General features: G+C 43.3%; 2 protein-coding genes and 1 pseudogene across 2 annotated transcripts; all 3 read right to left on the reverse strand.

Annotated features, from left to right (window-relative positions):
• Window positions 1-225: 225 nt before the first annotated feature.
• Window positions 226-1170, reverse strand: LOC141011201 (olfactory receptor 52K1-like). The gene has a single exon (XM_073484459.1). It carries the CDS (start codon window positions 1168-1170, stop codon window positions 226-228), a length of 945 nt encoding a protein of 314 aa, XP_073340560.1.
• A 4913-nt stretch (window positions 1171-6083) lies between these two features.
• Window positions 6084-9497, reverse strand: LOC141011228 (olfactory receptor 52E4-like; annotated as a pseudogene).
• A 4360-nt stretch (window positions 9498-13857) lies between these two features.
• On the reverse strand, window positions 13858-14811 carry LOC141011237 (olfactory receptor 52K1-like). Its single transcript, XM_073484506.1, has one exon. It carries the CDS (start codon window positions 14809-14811, stop codon window positions 13858-13860), a length of 954 nt encoding a protein of 317 aa, XP_073340607.1.
• Window positions 14812-16048: the final 1237 nt, after the last annotated feature.

Raw genomic sequence — 16048 nt, forward strand, 5'->3', positions numbered from 1 at the left:
GTGTTCTCCACTTGTAACCTGAAATATAACATATTATTCACTATGTGAGCGGTGTCAACCTTTTTAATGTTCAGTTACGAGGCTGCGGCTGCTGCACACCTCAATGAGCACAGGGATGCGAGGCCACGTTCAACGCTGCAGCTTAGAATAATTTTGGTGTTCTTAACTTCTCACCAACTTCTTTCCTGTCCTGCCCTAGATGGGCTTTCATAGAACATAGATACTTTATAATGGTCTCTTAAGAATTGGGAACCAACACGTCAATGTCTTCAGGATGTGCTGTCGTATCTCAGTGGTTCTGATTCCATAGATGATTGGGTTGAAACAGCTCGGAAAGAACAGGTACATGATGCTGAAGAAAACCCGAATGGCTGCAGGAAGACCGTTTTTGAGCCGATATGACAGGAAAGCGACCAGTATGATGGCCAGGCTGACAGTCATGACTATGATGTGGGTGACGCAGGTGTGAAGTGCTTTGACACCTGTCTTGCCAGAACTCAGCACAGAGCTGAATATGACGATGTAGGAGGCAGTGATGATGATGAAGTCAGCTACAGGGATGAGGAACACCGCCAACAGCCCCACCAGGTTGTTGATGGCGGTGCTTCCACAGGCCAGCTCCACCAAGGCCATGTGCTCACAGAAACAGTGTTGTATCACATTTTCACTGCAGAATGACAACGGTGCTGCCTTCATCACTACCAGCGTGACCATGAACACATTTCTGATCAGAAGCGGGATCACAAACTTGAGGAATCTCAGTAAAGCCATGCGTTCATGGTAGTAGAGTGGTGTGCAGATGGCGAAGTAGCGGTCCAGTGCCATCCACAGCAGCAGAGTGGACTGAAAAGCTCCTATCAGGTGAACAAAGTAAATCTGAACCAGGCAGCCAATCAGAGAGATTCCCCTCCAGTCAAACAAGAAGCTCAGCAGCATGTTGGGGACGAAGAACAGCGGGAGGCTCAGGTCCACAAAGGCCATGCCGGCCATGAGGATGCACATCGGTGAGTGGAGGCTCCTCTGTGAAATGACGACGTACAGCAGCAGGGAGTTGGCCAGCAGTGACACAATGAACATGATGAAGAAGGGGATGAAGAGGACGGGCCTCAGTGCTCCGAGTTCACTGAAACCATCGAGGATGAAGTGTTTGTGTGAGGAGACGTTCTCCATCCTCCCTCCTCAGAAAACCTCCTTGTTCAGATTTTTAGTTGAATCAGCCTGAAAACAGAGAAGGAGATTTAAACATTTAACTTCCAAACTACTCCAATGCAAACTGATCAGCAGCAATAAAAGTCTCATCAGGTGAAGTGAATACTATTTATCATCTCATTATGATACAATGTTCAGCTGGGAAACCAGGCCACCCAAACACTGTTGCAGACAAAGTACAACTTGTCATTGCAATGGCACCACTGGATGACAGTGGTCCCAGGTAGGACCATGCAAAACTGCACAGGAACGGCCTGAGGCACATAACAAAGAACTGAAGGAGTCGACCTGGCCTCCATATTCTCAAGACCTTAATCCAATCAAGCATCCATGGGCAAGTTGGAACAAGTGTGAAAAATGGAGGCCTGACCTCGCAACACAGGACTCACATGATCAGGTGTCAACTTCCTATTGCCAGACACAACAGGGCACCCTTACAGGTCCTGTATCCATGCCTCGATGGTTCAGAGCCACACAGTGGAAAAAGCATAATGATCAGTTGACAATCACATAATTATCTGTTAATTATCTGTGAATGTAACTATAAAACAATGACAGATGGCTGATGAGCCTTTTAAGGGTTTCACTGTATTCATTACCCCATCATCTTGTCGACCACTGACTCTGAAAATATTTGAAAATGGTGAAAACAGTTAAAGTAATGTGATTAAAATCAATTCCATTTTTAACACAGAAAATAAACTTCCAGTAATGTTCAGTGTTTTTTTTGTTTTTGTTTGAATGAATCAGTCATTTACAAAACATGAAACGATCTGTTAAGATCTTGTTTCAGTCGCTGGAAGAGACATTTAGGACTTTAGAAGTGACTTCACACTTTTTATGACCTTAAAATGGTCTGAAACAAGTAGCTTACTGTTTCCTGCATTAGCTTCAGTTCTGTAGTTTGACATTTTAACAAAAATGAGAGCAAGACATTGCAATGACAACTGCTGAGATTCTCAACATATTCTGGATAAATTCAGCAGAAAAATCAACACTTCTACGTTGATCCCGTATAGACCCGAACTCATAATAATTCTCTTGTTATGTAAGAATATAATCAGAATCTTGATGTTGCCTGATCTGGTGTTTTGGGGGCCACACTCCGTCGTGCCTGACTCACTTTTCTTCACATTTAAGTTATTATCATGACTTTTCTTACATGGTGCTCATGTAATGCTACTCATTTCCACCTGTCTACCTTGTGGAGACAACACAGTCAGAAGGAGATTTTCCTGATCTTAAATCAGAGTCAAAGGATAGAGGTTGTTGAATGTTGTACAGTTTGTAAAGACCTCTGAGGAAAATTTGTGATTTTCAGCTCTTTATATCAATCTGACTTGACTTTAAAACAGTTATGCTCAGAAACTATGCCGACTTTAAACACAGCAACATTTACTACATTTTTAAATATTTAACAGTAAGTCTGTGTTCTGGCTACATGTGAACTTTGAAATGGCTCGACAGCAAATATATACAAAGAGAAAAACAACACATCAACAGCATGAAACATTTTGGCAAACAAACCTGACAAAAAGCACAGCTGGCTCATCTCTCCTCAGGGGGTTTGGTTTCACACTGAAGAGAGAACTGACAACACACTGAAAACATAATGGGATTAATTCAAAGATTCAACCACTTCAGTGAGAAAATTTAACTTGTTTCAGGTTCAATAAAACAGAGAAAATCATGAGAATCGAGATATATTACAGTAAAGAAAATGTCTAAAACCATCTGGACTCGAACATGACGAGCTGCTCACAGTTCAGCTATGTAGATATCAGCAGGTTTAACTTGGTGCTGTTCAGGAGTTCATCACTTAATGTGTCCTGTCTGCAGCCGCTGACTCTCCTCCATCCACCTGTCCCTACTGAACACTGAATCAGCCCTTTAATATCCTCCGTCTGATGCTACCATTGGTTGAAGAGTCAGAGAAGTTGGACGGAAAGTCACCACGGTGTCATGCAATCAAAAAAAGTTCTTCCCAGTAAGGTAAAAGGACAGAACGGAGCCTGAATGACTCAACGTCAGAGTTGTTGCTACCTTGTGTGCACAGGTTTAATTTGTTCCCTCAAACTGACAATTCATTCCTTGAATTTAATCATTTTTAAAAAAATGTTGTTGGTCCTGTGGTTAGTTAGCGAGCAGCACCCACTGGCAGCTGTGTTTCAGTGTTAAAGTGAAATGATTGAAATCGTTCCCTTAAAGTTGAGCGAGTCATATCCTTATTTAAAGGATATATTCACACATATGAATGAATGAATATGGCAAAGCGGATGACTGGAGGAGAGTCCTGTCACTGGTTCAAAATATCCAGGAAAGGGTGATTGTCTTTCTACAATGGAGAGTCACTGAAGGTTTAAGGGGTGATTCAGGGCCAGTGGAGCAGAGGTGGGATAATTACAGCACATCAACACCATCGAACAGTCGCCATCTGCATTCTGATTGCTGGCCTCTAGTCTATATTTACATCTGCCAAACGAATAAATGCTAACTCAGGCCAGAGGCAAAAAATGAAGGGACAGCCCTGAAAGATTCCAACACCCACTGGAAATGTGTTTAACTTTGTGCAGAGTAAACAGAAACAGCTCTAACCTTGGTTATATGGGCCGTAGACCCAAGGAGGAAGAGCTAGTCTATTCCTCCATGACCAGGATGAAATCTGTATTGTTTCTCCTTAATCCCAGGTTCGACAATCCGGCACTCTGAAGGAAACTTCCACAGCGTGGGCCAAGACTGCTTTCTCTTCCTGAGTTGCCAGAGGTTTTGCCAGAACTTCCTTTAGGCAAACTGAAAGTCCTTCTCCAAAGCTTTCCTGACCTCCTCCCACACCCAAGTTTTTCTTCAGTGACTGCTGAAGCTGCAACCCTTCTGGCCTACCGGTTCCTGTCCACTGCTTCAAGAGACCTTTGGGCCAAATAAGCTTAAAACGCTTCCTTATTTTATTTTGTTATTTATTGTTTATGGTTTATTTGATGGGGACAGATATACATCCAAAAACAAACAGCTTTCCAACGTATCACAGTGTGTATGAAAGATACTAATTTGCAACACCCATCCCTAGAAGGGCTTTCATGAAGTTTCTTCCCCTCCCTTTACAGCTTGAGATGCTTCCCTCACCACCATTGTCCAGTGGCGGGTTCTTGGGTTGCTGCCAAACATGGACCAATGACCTTCTGAACACAGCATGTTGCCTCCACAATGGAAACCTTGAACATGACCCTCTCAGATGTGTCCATGTCCCCAACCTCCCCTGGGATGCACAAAAACTCTTCTGAAGGTGGGAGCTGAAGACCCAACGGACAGTTCCCAGTTCATCCTCATTACTCATTCTGATGATATGAACATAAAATCAATCATCGACCTTTGGCCTACGGTGGCCTGCCACCATGTACCCTTATGTTCCTGTGCCCAGCCCCAGACTCCTGGCGAGCTCCCCTTGCAGTCTGGCTCAAGAACGCCACCCCTTCATAACTTTTGATTAATATTTTAATGTGATTATGTAAAGCGTATGATTATTATTATAATTATTATTATATTTTGCTTTTCTCATGGAAACAGGCTCCCAAATAAGTTACAGAAACTATACAAAGATAAATCATTTCTTAAAATGGGGCACAATCTGGACAAAGCGACAGGACATTAGCATCTTCAGGATGTGCTTTCGGATCTCGGTGGTTCTGATTCCGTAAATGATCGGGTTGAAACAGCTCGGGAACAGCAGATACATGATGCTGCAGAAAACACGAACACCTGCAGGAAGACCATTTCTGATCCGGTACGACAGGAGAGCGACAAGAGCGACAGTCAGGCTTACGATCAAGTACTGTAGACCCCGGCCGCAGGCAGCACATGTTCAAGTATAAGCAGGATGGTCATCAATGATCTGCTCATGTGGAGGGTGACTGGTAGGAAGACACAAACGGCTGAAAGACTCTGGCTTCAGCTGAGAAACATGGAAAGATGGCTGGCTCCTGGTCCTGGATAACTTCAGTAACTGTATCTGGATTAATGATTCTTTCCATCTCAAATGGACCAATGAAACGACATGAGAGTTTCTGGGACGTAGTTGGAGGCTGGATCCAGTTGTGGTCTGCAATGCGCTTGTTGTTGGCAGCTGTTCTGAGCAAGGCAGGACGAGCCTTTCTCCACATTTGCGACGGCACCAAAGGTGGATCTGGACGGAGGGCACAGAAATCTCTCCATCTTAGGCTGGGAACAGTGGCGGTTGGTAGCCTAGAGAGCTCTTAAAGGGGACATGCCAGTAAAAGAAGAGGGGAGATAATGATGTGCATACTCAACCCAGGCTAACTGAGTGCTCAAGGAGGGGTCCTGGTCGGTCCCCTCGTTTGGCCATTGGTCTGGGGGTGAAATTAAGAGAAGAGGCTGACAGGGGCACTGAGAGATGGCAAAATGTTTCCCAGACTAGTGGCGTTTGGGAAGGGCGAAAAAGGCAGATGGTGAGGTTGACTGTGTTACCCTCAGAGGGAAGAAGACCAGAAACAGAGTCAAAGGCAATGTGAAGCCAGGGGCAGAACTGGCAAGAGACAAGAGCCCCTCAAGCATCTCGGATGAAAGCATCAGCCGCCATATTAGGAAATCAGAAGTCCCGCTTAAGGAGAGACTGAGAGTGTGACCAATTCCAGCATGGCAAGAGAACCAGGAAGAGTAATCCCACTCAATCACAGCGCTGTCTGATGTGTCATCCTCAATTTGACCTTCATCTAAACAAAGATTGAATAAATTAATGAATCAATAATTTCTAATGTACCACGAGTGTCTTCATTTTTGTCATCAGGAACTTTCAATTTATGTTTGGCTTTCCTCAAAGAAATGGATTTCAATATTATAGAGTCATTTTACATAACAGATTCTTATGAATGAGGCACAGTTCGAACAAAGCGACAGCATGTCAGTGTCTTCAGGATCTGCTGTCGGATCTCAGTGGTACTGATCCCATAAATGATCGGGTTGAAACAGCTCGGGAACAGCAGATACATGGTGCTGGTGAACACCCGAATGGCTGCAGGAAGACCATTTCCGATCCGGTACGACAGGAAGGCAACAAGTGCAATGGTCAAGCTGACAGTGATGACCGCGATGTGGGTGATGCAGGTGTGAAGTGCTTTGACCCCTGACCTGCTGGACTTGAGCACAGAGCTGAATATCACCACATAGGAGGCAGCAAGAAAGATGAAGTCTGCCACAGGAGTTATCAGTCATCCAGGTCATTCCTTGAAGATGTTTCACCTCTCATCCAAGATGCTTCTTCAGTTCTAACTAACTGGAGGGGAGATACAGGCTTTTAAACTCTGTGTGGGGGTGTCCTTACAGAGTCATTAAGGACAGCGGTGATCTGGATCTAAACGATCCAGAGCAGACAGAGAGGAGGAGACAGAAAAACGTAACAGCATCGTCATTCCTTATGTCGCGGGAATATCTGAGAAACTCAGCAGGGTCTTTAATAAACATCATATCCTGGTTCACTTCGAACCTCAGTGAACCTGAACACTGAGGCAGAACCTTGTCCATCCTAAGGACAAAACACCCAGGAGGCATAAACAGTAATGTAATGTAGTTCATGCTGTTCAATGCAGCAGGACTGCACAGATTTGTACATTGGGGAGACAAAACAACCTCCATAAACAAATGGCACAACACAGGAGGACCAACTCCTCAGGTCCAGACTCTGCTGTCCACTTACATCTGAAGGAGACAAATCATTCCTTTGAGGACAACAATGTAAACATGTTGTCCAGAGAAGACCGATGGTTTGAAAGAGGAGTAAATGAATCCATCTATGTCAAACTGGAACGACCGTCTCTGAACAGAGGAGGTGGACTAAGACATTACTGATCACCCACCTACAATACAGTACTAAGTTCTCTCCCCAGACAGATTAACAACCATTCACACCTGGGCTCACCTGCCTTAGCAACCCACATGAAGGCCGGTCGGGTCAACGACCCACAAGTGGCCCTAAGAACTCTGAAACTCAGAGCTCACGTGTCCCTAATGACTCTGTAAGGACACTCCCACACTTTGTAAGGGCACTCCCACACTCTGTAAGTACACTCTCGCACTTTGTAAGGACACTCCCATACAGTTTAAAAGCCTGCGACTCCCCTCCAGTTAGTTAGAAATGAAGAAGCCTCTTGGATGAGAGGTGAAATGTCTTCAAGAAACTGAAACAAGACCAGTTGCCTATGATACAGCACTTAGAACAGACGACAACTGAATAATGAAATGATTAATGTGATGAGAATTTTGAACTTCATGTAGAGGAATGTGAATTGACGTTTACACAGCCCTATTGAGAGAGACTGTTAAATGTGAACTGTGACCTGTAACTTGTGACCTCTTTTTATGACCTTGTTTTATTACTTGTTTTATGTTGTTTTATGACCTATGTAAGGTACTGAGTAACCACTGAAGGTAAACACTCTCTTCTCTGCAGGAGGGCATGAATGAGCAGCTGTTAGAGTGAAAACACACCCACAGAGACAGATATAAGCCAAGTATTGCTCTTCTGAAATTGAGTCTTCACTTTGTAACTGACCTGCGTGTTGCTCTGCGAATGCTCCTCTTGTACAAGATTAAAACCATAGTTTGAATTTTGAGTTGACTCCGATCTCCTTCCTCCAGTTCTAAATTAACGCAGAATTATTTTAACAATTAATGTTGATGCTGTTGTGGGTCTGTTAAACACCAGTTTAAACATGACAACTTTTTCAATAATAATCCGACAAAATGACCATGAAAAAAATCTTTAAAAATGTTGAAATACTTTCACTGATATGTAACTGTCTGGAGAAAGACCACGTCACATGATTGACAAATACTCGTCAGCACACAGGTTCACCAACAACACAAAGTGTAAGAGTACCTGGGGATGAGACTCAACATTTTGTTGCTTTAAGAAAATAAGATGCAAAATTGTTGTTAATGTCTAAGCTGGGGTACGGTGTGTGTTGAGGCAATCAAACCTGCAGTAAAACTTCAGGTCATCCACCAGTTGATGGTTCGCCGTGATGTGAGGAGGAAACCTCCGATCAGTGGCAGCCAAAGCAGGTGCATCTCCTCACAGACCACAGGCAGAGCAGATTTTAGTTTCTGCCTGTAAGTCCAGACAAGGCATAAAATTAGACTGTTCTCTGGTCAGAAGTTTCACCGTCTAGACTTTGTGTGTTATTCCTCTCCACTGTCTTATGGTGTAAGGCAGGGCTCAGTTCTGGAGCTCTTGTTATTCTCCTTATATTGTACCCAACTTCTGATCGATTTTTTTGTTTTCTTCATGAACATTGTTTTCATATAGCCTAATAGAGCCATTTACATTACAGATTTTTAATAGTGTCTTATAAATGGGGCAAAGCAGCATGACAGTGTCTTCAGGATCTGCTGTCGGATCTCTGTGGTTCTGATTCCGTAAATTATCGGGTTGAAGCAGCTCGGGAACAGCAGATACATGGTGCTGGTGAACACCCGAATGGCTGCAGGAAGACCGTTTCTGATCCGGTACGACAGGAAAGCGACAAGTGCAATGGTCAAGCTGACAGTGATGACCACGATGTGGGTGATGCAGGGTGTGAAGCGCTTTGACCCCTGACCTGCCGGACTTGAACACAGAGCTGAATATCACCACATAGGAGGCAGAAATAAAGATGAAGTCTGCCACTGGATTGAGGAAAATTGTCAGTAACCCCACCAGGTTGTTGATGGCTGTACTTCCACAGGCCAGCTCCACTAAGGCCATGTGCTCACAGAAACAGTGGTTCATCACATTTCCAGCACAGAATGACAATGTTCCTGCCAGACTCACAAACAGTGTGATCAGATGACATTTCTGAACACAAGCGGGATTATAAACTTGAGGAATTTGGGTAAAGCCATGTGTTCATGGTAGTAAAGTGGTGTGCAGATGGCAAAGTAGCGGTCCAGTGCCATCCATACAAGCAATGTGACTGAAAAGAAGCAATAAAGTGAATGAAGTGCATCTGAACCAGGCAGCCAATCAGAGAGATTCCCCTCCAGTCAAACAAGAAGCTCAGCAGCATGTTGGGGACGAAGAACAGCGGGAGGCTCAGGTCCACAAAGGCCCATGCCGGCCATGAGGATGCACATCGGTGAGTGGAGGCTCCTCTGTGAAATGACGACGTAGAGCAGCAGGGAGTTGGCCAGCAGTGACACAATGAACATGATGAAGAAGGGGATGAAGAGGACGGGCCTCAGTGCTCGAGTTCACTGAAACCATCGAGGATGAAGTGTTTGTGTGAGGAGACGTTCTCCATCCTCCCCTCCTCAGAAAACCTCCTTGTTCAGATTTTTAGTTGAATCAGCCTGAAAACAGAGAAGGAGATTTGAACATTTAACTTCCAAACTACTCCAATGCAAACTGATCAGCAACGATAAAAGTCTCATCAGGTGAAGTGAATAACATTTATCATCTCACTATGATACAATGTTCAGCTGGGAAACCTTGACTTCCTGGCCAGGCCACCCAAACACTTTTGCAGACAAAGTACAACTTGTCATTGCAATGGCACCACTGGATGACAGTGGTCCCAGGTAGGACCATGCAAAACTGCACAGGAACGGCCTGAGGCACATAAACAATAAAACTGAAGGAGTCGACCTGGCCTCCATATTCTCAAGACCTTAATCCAATCAAGCATCCGTGGGCAAGTTGGAACAAGTGTGAAAAATGGAGGCCCGACCTCGCAACACATGACTCATATGATCAGTTGTCAACTTCCTATTGCCAGACACAACAGGGCACCCTTACAGGTCCTGTATCCATGCCTCGATGGTTCAGAGCCAAATTTGATCCATGGTGAGTCCTCCATAGATCGACTTGTTCCCATCTCGAGCGCTTTGTCACATTCCTCTGGCCAGTCCTGAGCAGGTGTTGTGGTGTGGCAAGGTGCATTGTGCTGCTGCCAGGAAGTGCTGTTGCCTTGAGGGGTTTGACTTGGTCTGCAACAGTCTTTGGGTGGGTGGTACATGTGAAGCCCAAGGTTTCACAGCAGAACATTGCATTGAAACAAGATGATCAATGTTATTCACTTAATGTGTTTGTCCTTGTAATATTGTGGATAATCAGAGTATGTTTCTGTAAGATGCCTTCAAGGTTTTTCAAAAGAACTTACAATATTATTGTGTTGTAAACAAAAAAACAGACCACCACTAAAAGTCAAATCACAGGCCTGGAGCCTGCTACCACTCTCTGGGCCGGTACCCAGCAAACAACTAAATCTAATTCATTAAACCAATTTAATTTAGAATCTTAAAATCACAAATTTATACAACATACAAAACTCTTTATTCTTCAACCTTCAATTCAAAGGATGGAAACATGCCTAATGGATGTTGTACTTGAAGACAGCTGAAACACAGAATTACATGATGAAAAACAAAACATTGAGTGAGTAAAGCACATAAATATAAAAGTTAAATACATGAAATCAAAGCAATAACTTACAGTGGTTCTAATAGACTGATGTTTTTGCAAATGCAATGTTTGACAACACAGTGGAAAAAAGCATAATGATCAGTTGACAATCACATAATTATCTGTTAATTATCTGTGAATGTAACTATAAAACATGACAGATGGCTGATGAGCCTTTTAAGGGTTTCACTGTATTCATTACCCCATCATCTTGTCGACCACTGATTCTGAAAATATCTGAAAGTGGTGAAAACAGTTAAAGTAATGTGATTAAAATCAATTCCATTTTTAACACAGAAAATAAACTTCCAGTAATGTTCAGTGTTTTTTTTGTTTTTGTTTGAATGAATCAGTCATTTACAAAACATGAAACGATCTGTTAAGATCTTGTTTCAGTCGCTGGAAGAGACATTTAGGACTTTAGAAGTGACTTCACACTTTTTATGACCTTAAAATGGTCTGAAACAAGTAGCTTACTGTTTCCTGCATTAGCTTCAGTTCTGTAGTTTGACATTTATACAAAAATGAGAGCAAGACATTGCAATGACAACTGCTGAGATTCTCAACATATTCTGGATAAATTCAGCAGAAAAATCAACACTTCTACGTTGATCCCGTATAGACCCAAACTCATAATAATTCTCTTGTTATGTAAGAATATAATCAGAATCTTGATGTTGCCTGATCTGGTGTTTTGGGGGCCACACTCCGTCGTGCCTGACTCACTTTTCTTCACATTTAAGTTATTATCATGACTTTTCTTACATGGTGCTCATGTAATGCTACTCATTTCCACCTGTCTACCTTGTGGAGACAACACAGTCAGAAGGAGATTTTCCTGATCTTAAATCAGAGTCAAAGGATAGAGGTTGTTGAATGTTGTACAGTTTGTAAAGACCTCTGAGGAAAATTTGTGATTTTCAGCTCTTTATATCAATCTGACTTGACTTTAAAACAGTTATGCTCAGAAACTATGCCGACTTTAAACACAGCAACATTTACTACATTTTCAAAATATTTAACAGTAAGTCTGTGTTCTGGCTACATGTGAACTTTGAAATGGCTCGACAGCAAATATATACAAAGAGAAAAACAACACATCAACAGCATGAAACATTTTGGCCAAACAAACCTGACAAAAAGCACAGCTGGTCTCATCTCTCCTCAGGGGGTTTGGTTTCACACTGAAGAGAGAACTGACAACACACTGAAAACATAATGGAATCAATTCAAAGATTCAACCACTTCAGTGAGAACATTTAACTTGTTTCAGGTTCAATAAAACAGAGAAATTCATGAGAATCGAAAAATATTACAGTAAAGAAAATGTCTAAAACCATCTGGACTCGAACATGACGAGCTGCTCACAGTTCAGCTATGTAGATATCAGCAGGTTGAACTTGGTGCTGTTCAGGAGTTCATCACTTAATGTGTCCTGTCTGCAGCCGCTGACTCTCCTCCATCCACCTGTCCCTACTGAACACTGAATCAGCCCTTTAATATCCTCCGTCTGATGCTACCATTGGTTGAAGAGTCAAAGAAGTTGGACGGAAAGTCACCACAGTGTCACACAATCAAAAAAAGGTTCTTCCAAGTAAGGTAAAAGGACAGAACAGAGTTTGACTGACTCAACGTCAGAGTTGTTGCTGCCTTGTGTGCACAGGTTTAATTTGTTCCCTCAAAGTGACAATTCATTCCTTGAATTTAATCACTTTTTAAAAAAATGTTGTTGGTCCTGTGGTTAGTTAGCGAGCAGCACCCACTGGCAGCTGTGTTTCAGTGTTAAAGTGAAATGATTGAAATCGTTCCCTTAAAGTTGAGCGAGTCATATCCTTATTTAAAGGATATATTCACACATATATGAATATGGCAATGCGGATGACTGGAGGAGAGTCCTGTCACTGGTTCAAAATATCCAGGAAAGGGTGATTGTCATTCTACAATGGAGAGTCACTGAAGGTTTAAGGGGTGATTCAGGGCCAGTGGAGCAGAGGTGGGATAATTACAGCACATCAACACCATCGAACAGTCGCCATCTGCATTCTGATTGCTGGCCTCTAGTCTATATTTACATCTGCCAAACAAATAAATGCTAACTCAGGCCAGAGGCAAAAAATGAAGGGACAGCCCTGAAAGACTCCAACACCCACTGGAAATGTGTTTAACTTTGTGCAGAGTAAACAGAAACAGCTCTAACCTTGGTTATATGGGCCGTAGACCCAAGGAGGAAGAGCTAGTCTATCCCTCCATGACCAGGATGAAATCCGTATTGTTTCTCCTTAATCCCAGTTTCGACAATCCGGCACTCTGAAGGAAACTTCCACAGCGTGGGCCAAGACCTGCTTTCTCTTCCTGAGTTTCCAGAGGTTTTGCCAGAACTTCCTTTAGGCAAACTGAAAGTCCTTCTCCAAAGCTTTCCCGACCTCCTCCCACACCCAAGTTTTTCTTCAGTGACTGCTGAAGCTGCAACCCTTCTGGCCTACCGGTTCCTGTCCACTGCTTCAAGAGACCTTTGGGCCAAATAAGCTTAAAACGCTTCCTTATTTTATTTAGTTATTTATTGTTTATGGTTTATTTGATGGGGACAGATATACATCCAAAAACAAACAGCTTTCCAATGTATCACAGTGTTCATGAAGGATACTAATTTGCAACACCCATCCCTAGAAGGGCTTTCATGAAGTTTCTTCCCCTCCCTTTACAGCTTGACAGCTTCCCTCACCACCATTGTCCAGTGGTGGGTTCTTGGGTTGCTGCCAAACATGGACCAATGACCTTCTGAACACAGCATGTTGCCTCCACAATGGAAACCTTGAACATGACCCTCTCAGATGGGTCCATGTCCCCAACCTCCCCTGGGATGCACAAAAACTCTTCTGAAGGTGGGAGCTGGAGACCCAACGGACAGTTCCCAGTTCATCCTCATTACTCATTCTGATGATATGAACATAAAATCAATCATTGACCTTTGGCCTATGGTGGCCTGCCACCATGTTCCCTTATGTTCCTGTGCCCAGCCCCAGACTCCAGGCGAGCTCCCCTTGCAGTCTGGCTCAAGAACGCAACCCCTTCGTAACTTTTGATTCATATTTTAATGTGATTATGTAAAGCGTATGATTATTATTATAATTATTATTATATTTTGCTTTTCTCATGGAAACAGGCTCCCAAATAAGTTACAGAAACTATACAAAGATAAATCATTTCTTAAAATGGGGCACAATCTTGACAAAGCGACAGGACATTAGCATCTTCAGGATGTGCTGTCGGATCTCGGTGGTTCTAATTCCGTAAATGATCGGGTTGAAACAGCTCGGGAACAGCAGATACATGATGCTGCAGAAAACACGAACACCCGCAGGAAGACCATTTCTGATCCGGTACGACAGGAGAGCGACAAGAGCGACAGTCAGGCTTACGATCATGACCACTATGTGGGTGATGCAGGTGTGAAGCGCTTTGACCCCTGACCTGCCGGACTTGAGCACAGAGCTGAATATCACCACATAGGAGGCAGAAATAAAGATGAAGTCTGCCACTGGATTGAGGAAAATTGTCAGTAACCCCACCAGGTTGTTGATGGCTGTACTTCCACAGGCCAGCTCCACTAAGGCCATGTGCTCACAGAAACAGTGGTTCATCACATTTCCAGCACAGAATGACAATGTTCCTGCCAAACTCACCATCAGTGTGAACAGGAGAACATTTCTGACCACAAGCGGGATTATAAACTTGAGGAATTTGGGTAAAGCCATGTGTTCATGGTAGTAAAGTGGTGTGCAGATGGCAAAGTAGCGGTCCAGTGCCATCCATACAAGAAACGTAGAATGAAAAGATGCAATAAAGTGAATGAAGTGCATCTGAACCAGGCAGCCAATCAGAGAGATTCCCCTCCAGTCAAACAAGAAGCTCAGCAGCATGTTGGGGACGAAGAACACCGGGTAGCTCAGGTCCACAAAGGCCATGCCAGCCATGAGGATGCACATCGGTGAGTGGAGGCTCCTCTGTGAAATGACGACGTACAGCAGCAGGGAGTTGGCCGACAGTGACACAATGAACATGATGAAGAAGGGGATGAAGAGGACGGGCCTCAGTGCTCCGAGTTCACTGAAACCATCGAGGATGAAGTGTTTGTGTGAGGAGACGTTCTCCATCCTCCCTCCTCAGAAAACCTCCTTGTTCAGAGTTTTAGTTGAATCAGCCTGAAAACAGAGAGACCAAATGATTTGAACATCTAATTTCCGAACTACTCCAATGTACATCAATGATCAGCAACAACAGCAAAAGTATTAACTGGTGAAGTGAATAAGACTGATCATCTAACTACAGAGCAATGTTCTGCTGGGAACCTTGACTCCTGGCCTGGCATTCGACCCAAACACTGTTGCGTGACTGCTGAGTGCTCTGCCTCATGACAGTGGACCCCCAGTATGATAATCACCCTTCAACACGGCAAAAACTGCTCAGGAATGGCCTGAGTAACATAAAATAAACTGAATGAGTAGTCTCCAAATTCCCAAGACCTTAATCCGATCAAACATCCATGAGCAGGCCAGAACAAGTCTGAAAATTGGAGGCCTGACCTCACAACACACAGGAATCAAATAATCTGTTCCCATTGCCCTAATGAGAAACACCACAAAATACCCCCCGATGCCCGTGTCCATACCTCCATGGGTCAAGAAAAACCCAATCTACTGTGGGGCCTCCATAGATAGGAGTTGTTCCAGCACGTCCCATGTATGCTCAATCTGATTGGAATCAAAATTTTGAAGCCAGATTATCATCGCCTTGAGCTCTTTGGCATGTTCCCCGAGCCATCCCTGAGCAGCTGTTGTGGCGTGGCAGAGTGAAGCTACCATGAGGGGGTGTATTTGGTCTGCAACAGTGTTTGCATTAACATTTATGCCAGAACCAGCAGAGCAATGCATAATAAAGAGATTATCAACATTATTCACTTGTGGCTGATCATAGTATGTTTGTGTAAGATGCCTTCAAGTTGTACAAATCAACTTTAGAAATAATCATCTTATAAACAAAAGAGCAGGTCCACCACCAAAATTCAAACCACATGACTGGAGCCAGCTTTCACTCTCTGGTATCCAGCAAACAATTAAATCAAATTCACTAAGTTGATTAAATTCATATAACTTAAAGTCACAAATACTTACAAGTTTGTCTCAGAGGACAACATACATCACTGCATTCTTTGACCATCAGTACAATTCTCGTTCAATTATCACAATCATCCAATAATTTAATTATTGACAATCAGATCATTTTTAATGTCGGCTCTAGTACTCAATGTCTTTTATTATATGTGAACTGTAATATAAAAACAGACACATAACTGAAGGGACTTTTGATGTTTAACTTACATAATCACTGTCT

This window comes from Pagrus major, chromosome 2, assembly GCF_040436345.1.
Source record: "Pagrus major chromosome 2, Pma_NU_1.0".
Lineage (NCBI taxonomy): Eukaryota > Metazoa > Chordata > Actinopteri > Spariformes > Sparidae > Pagrus > Pagrus major.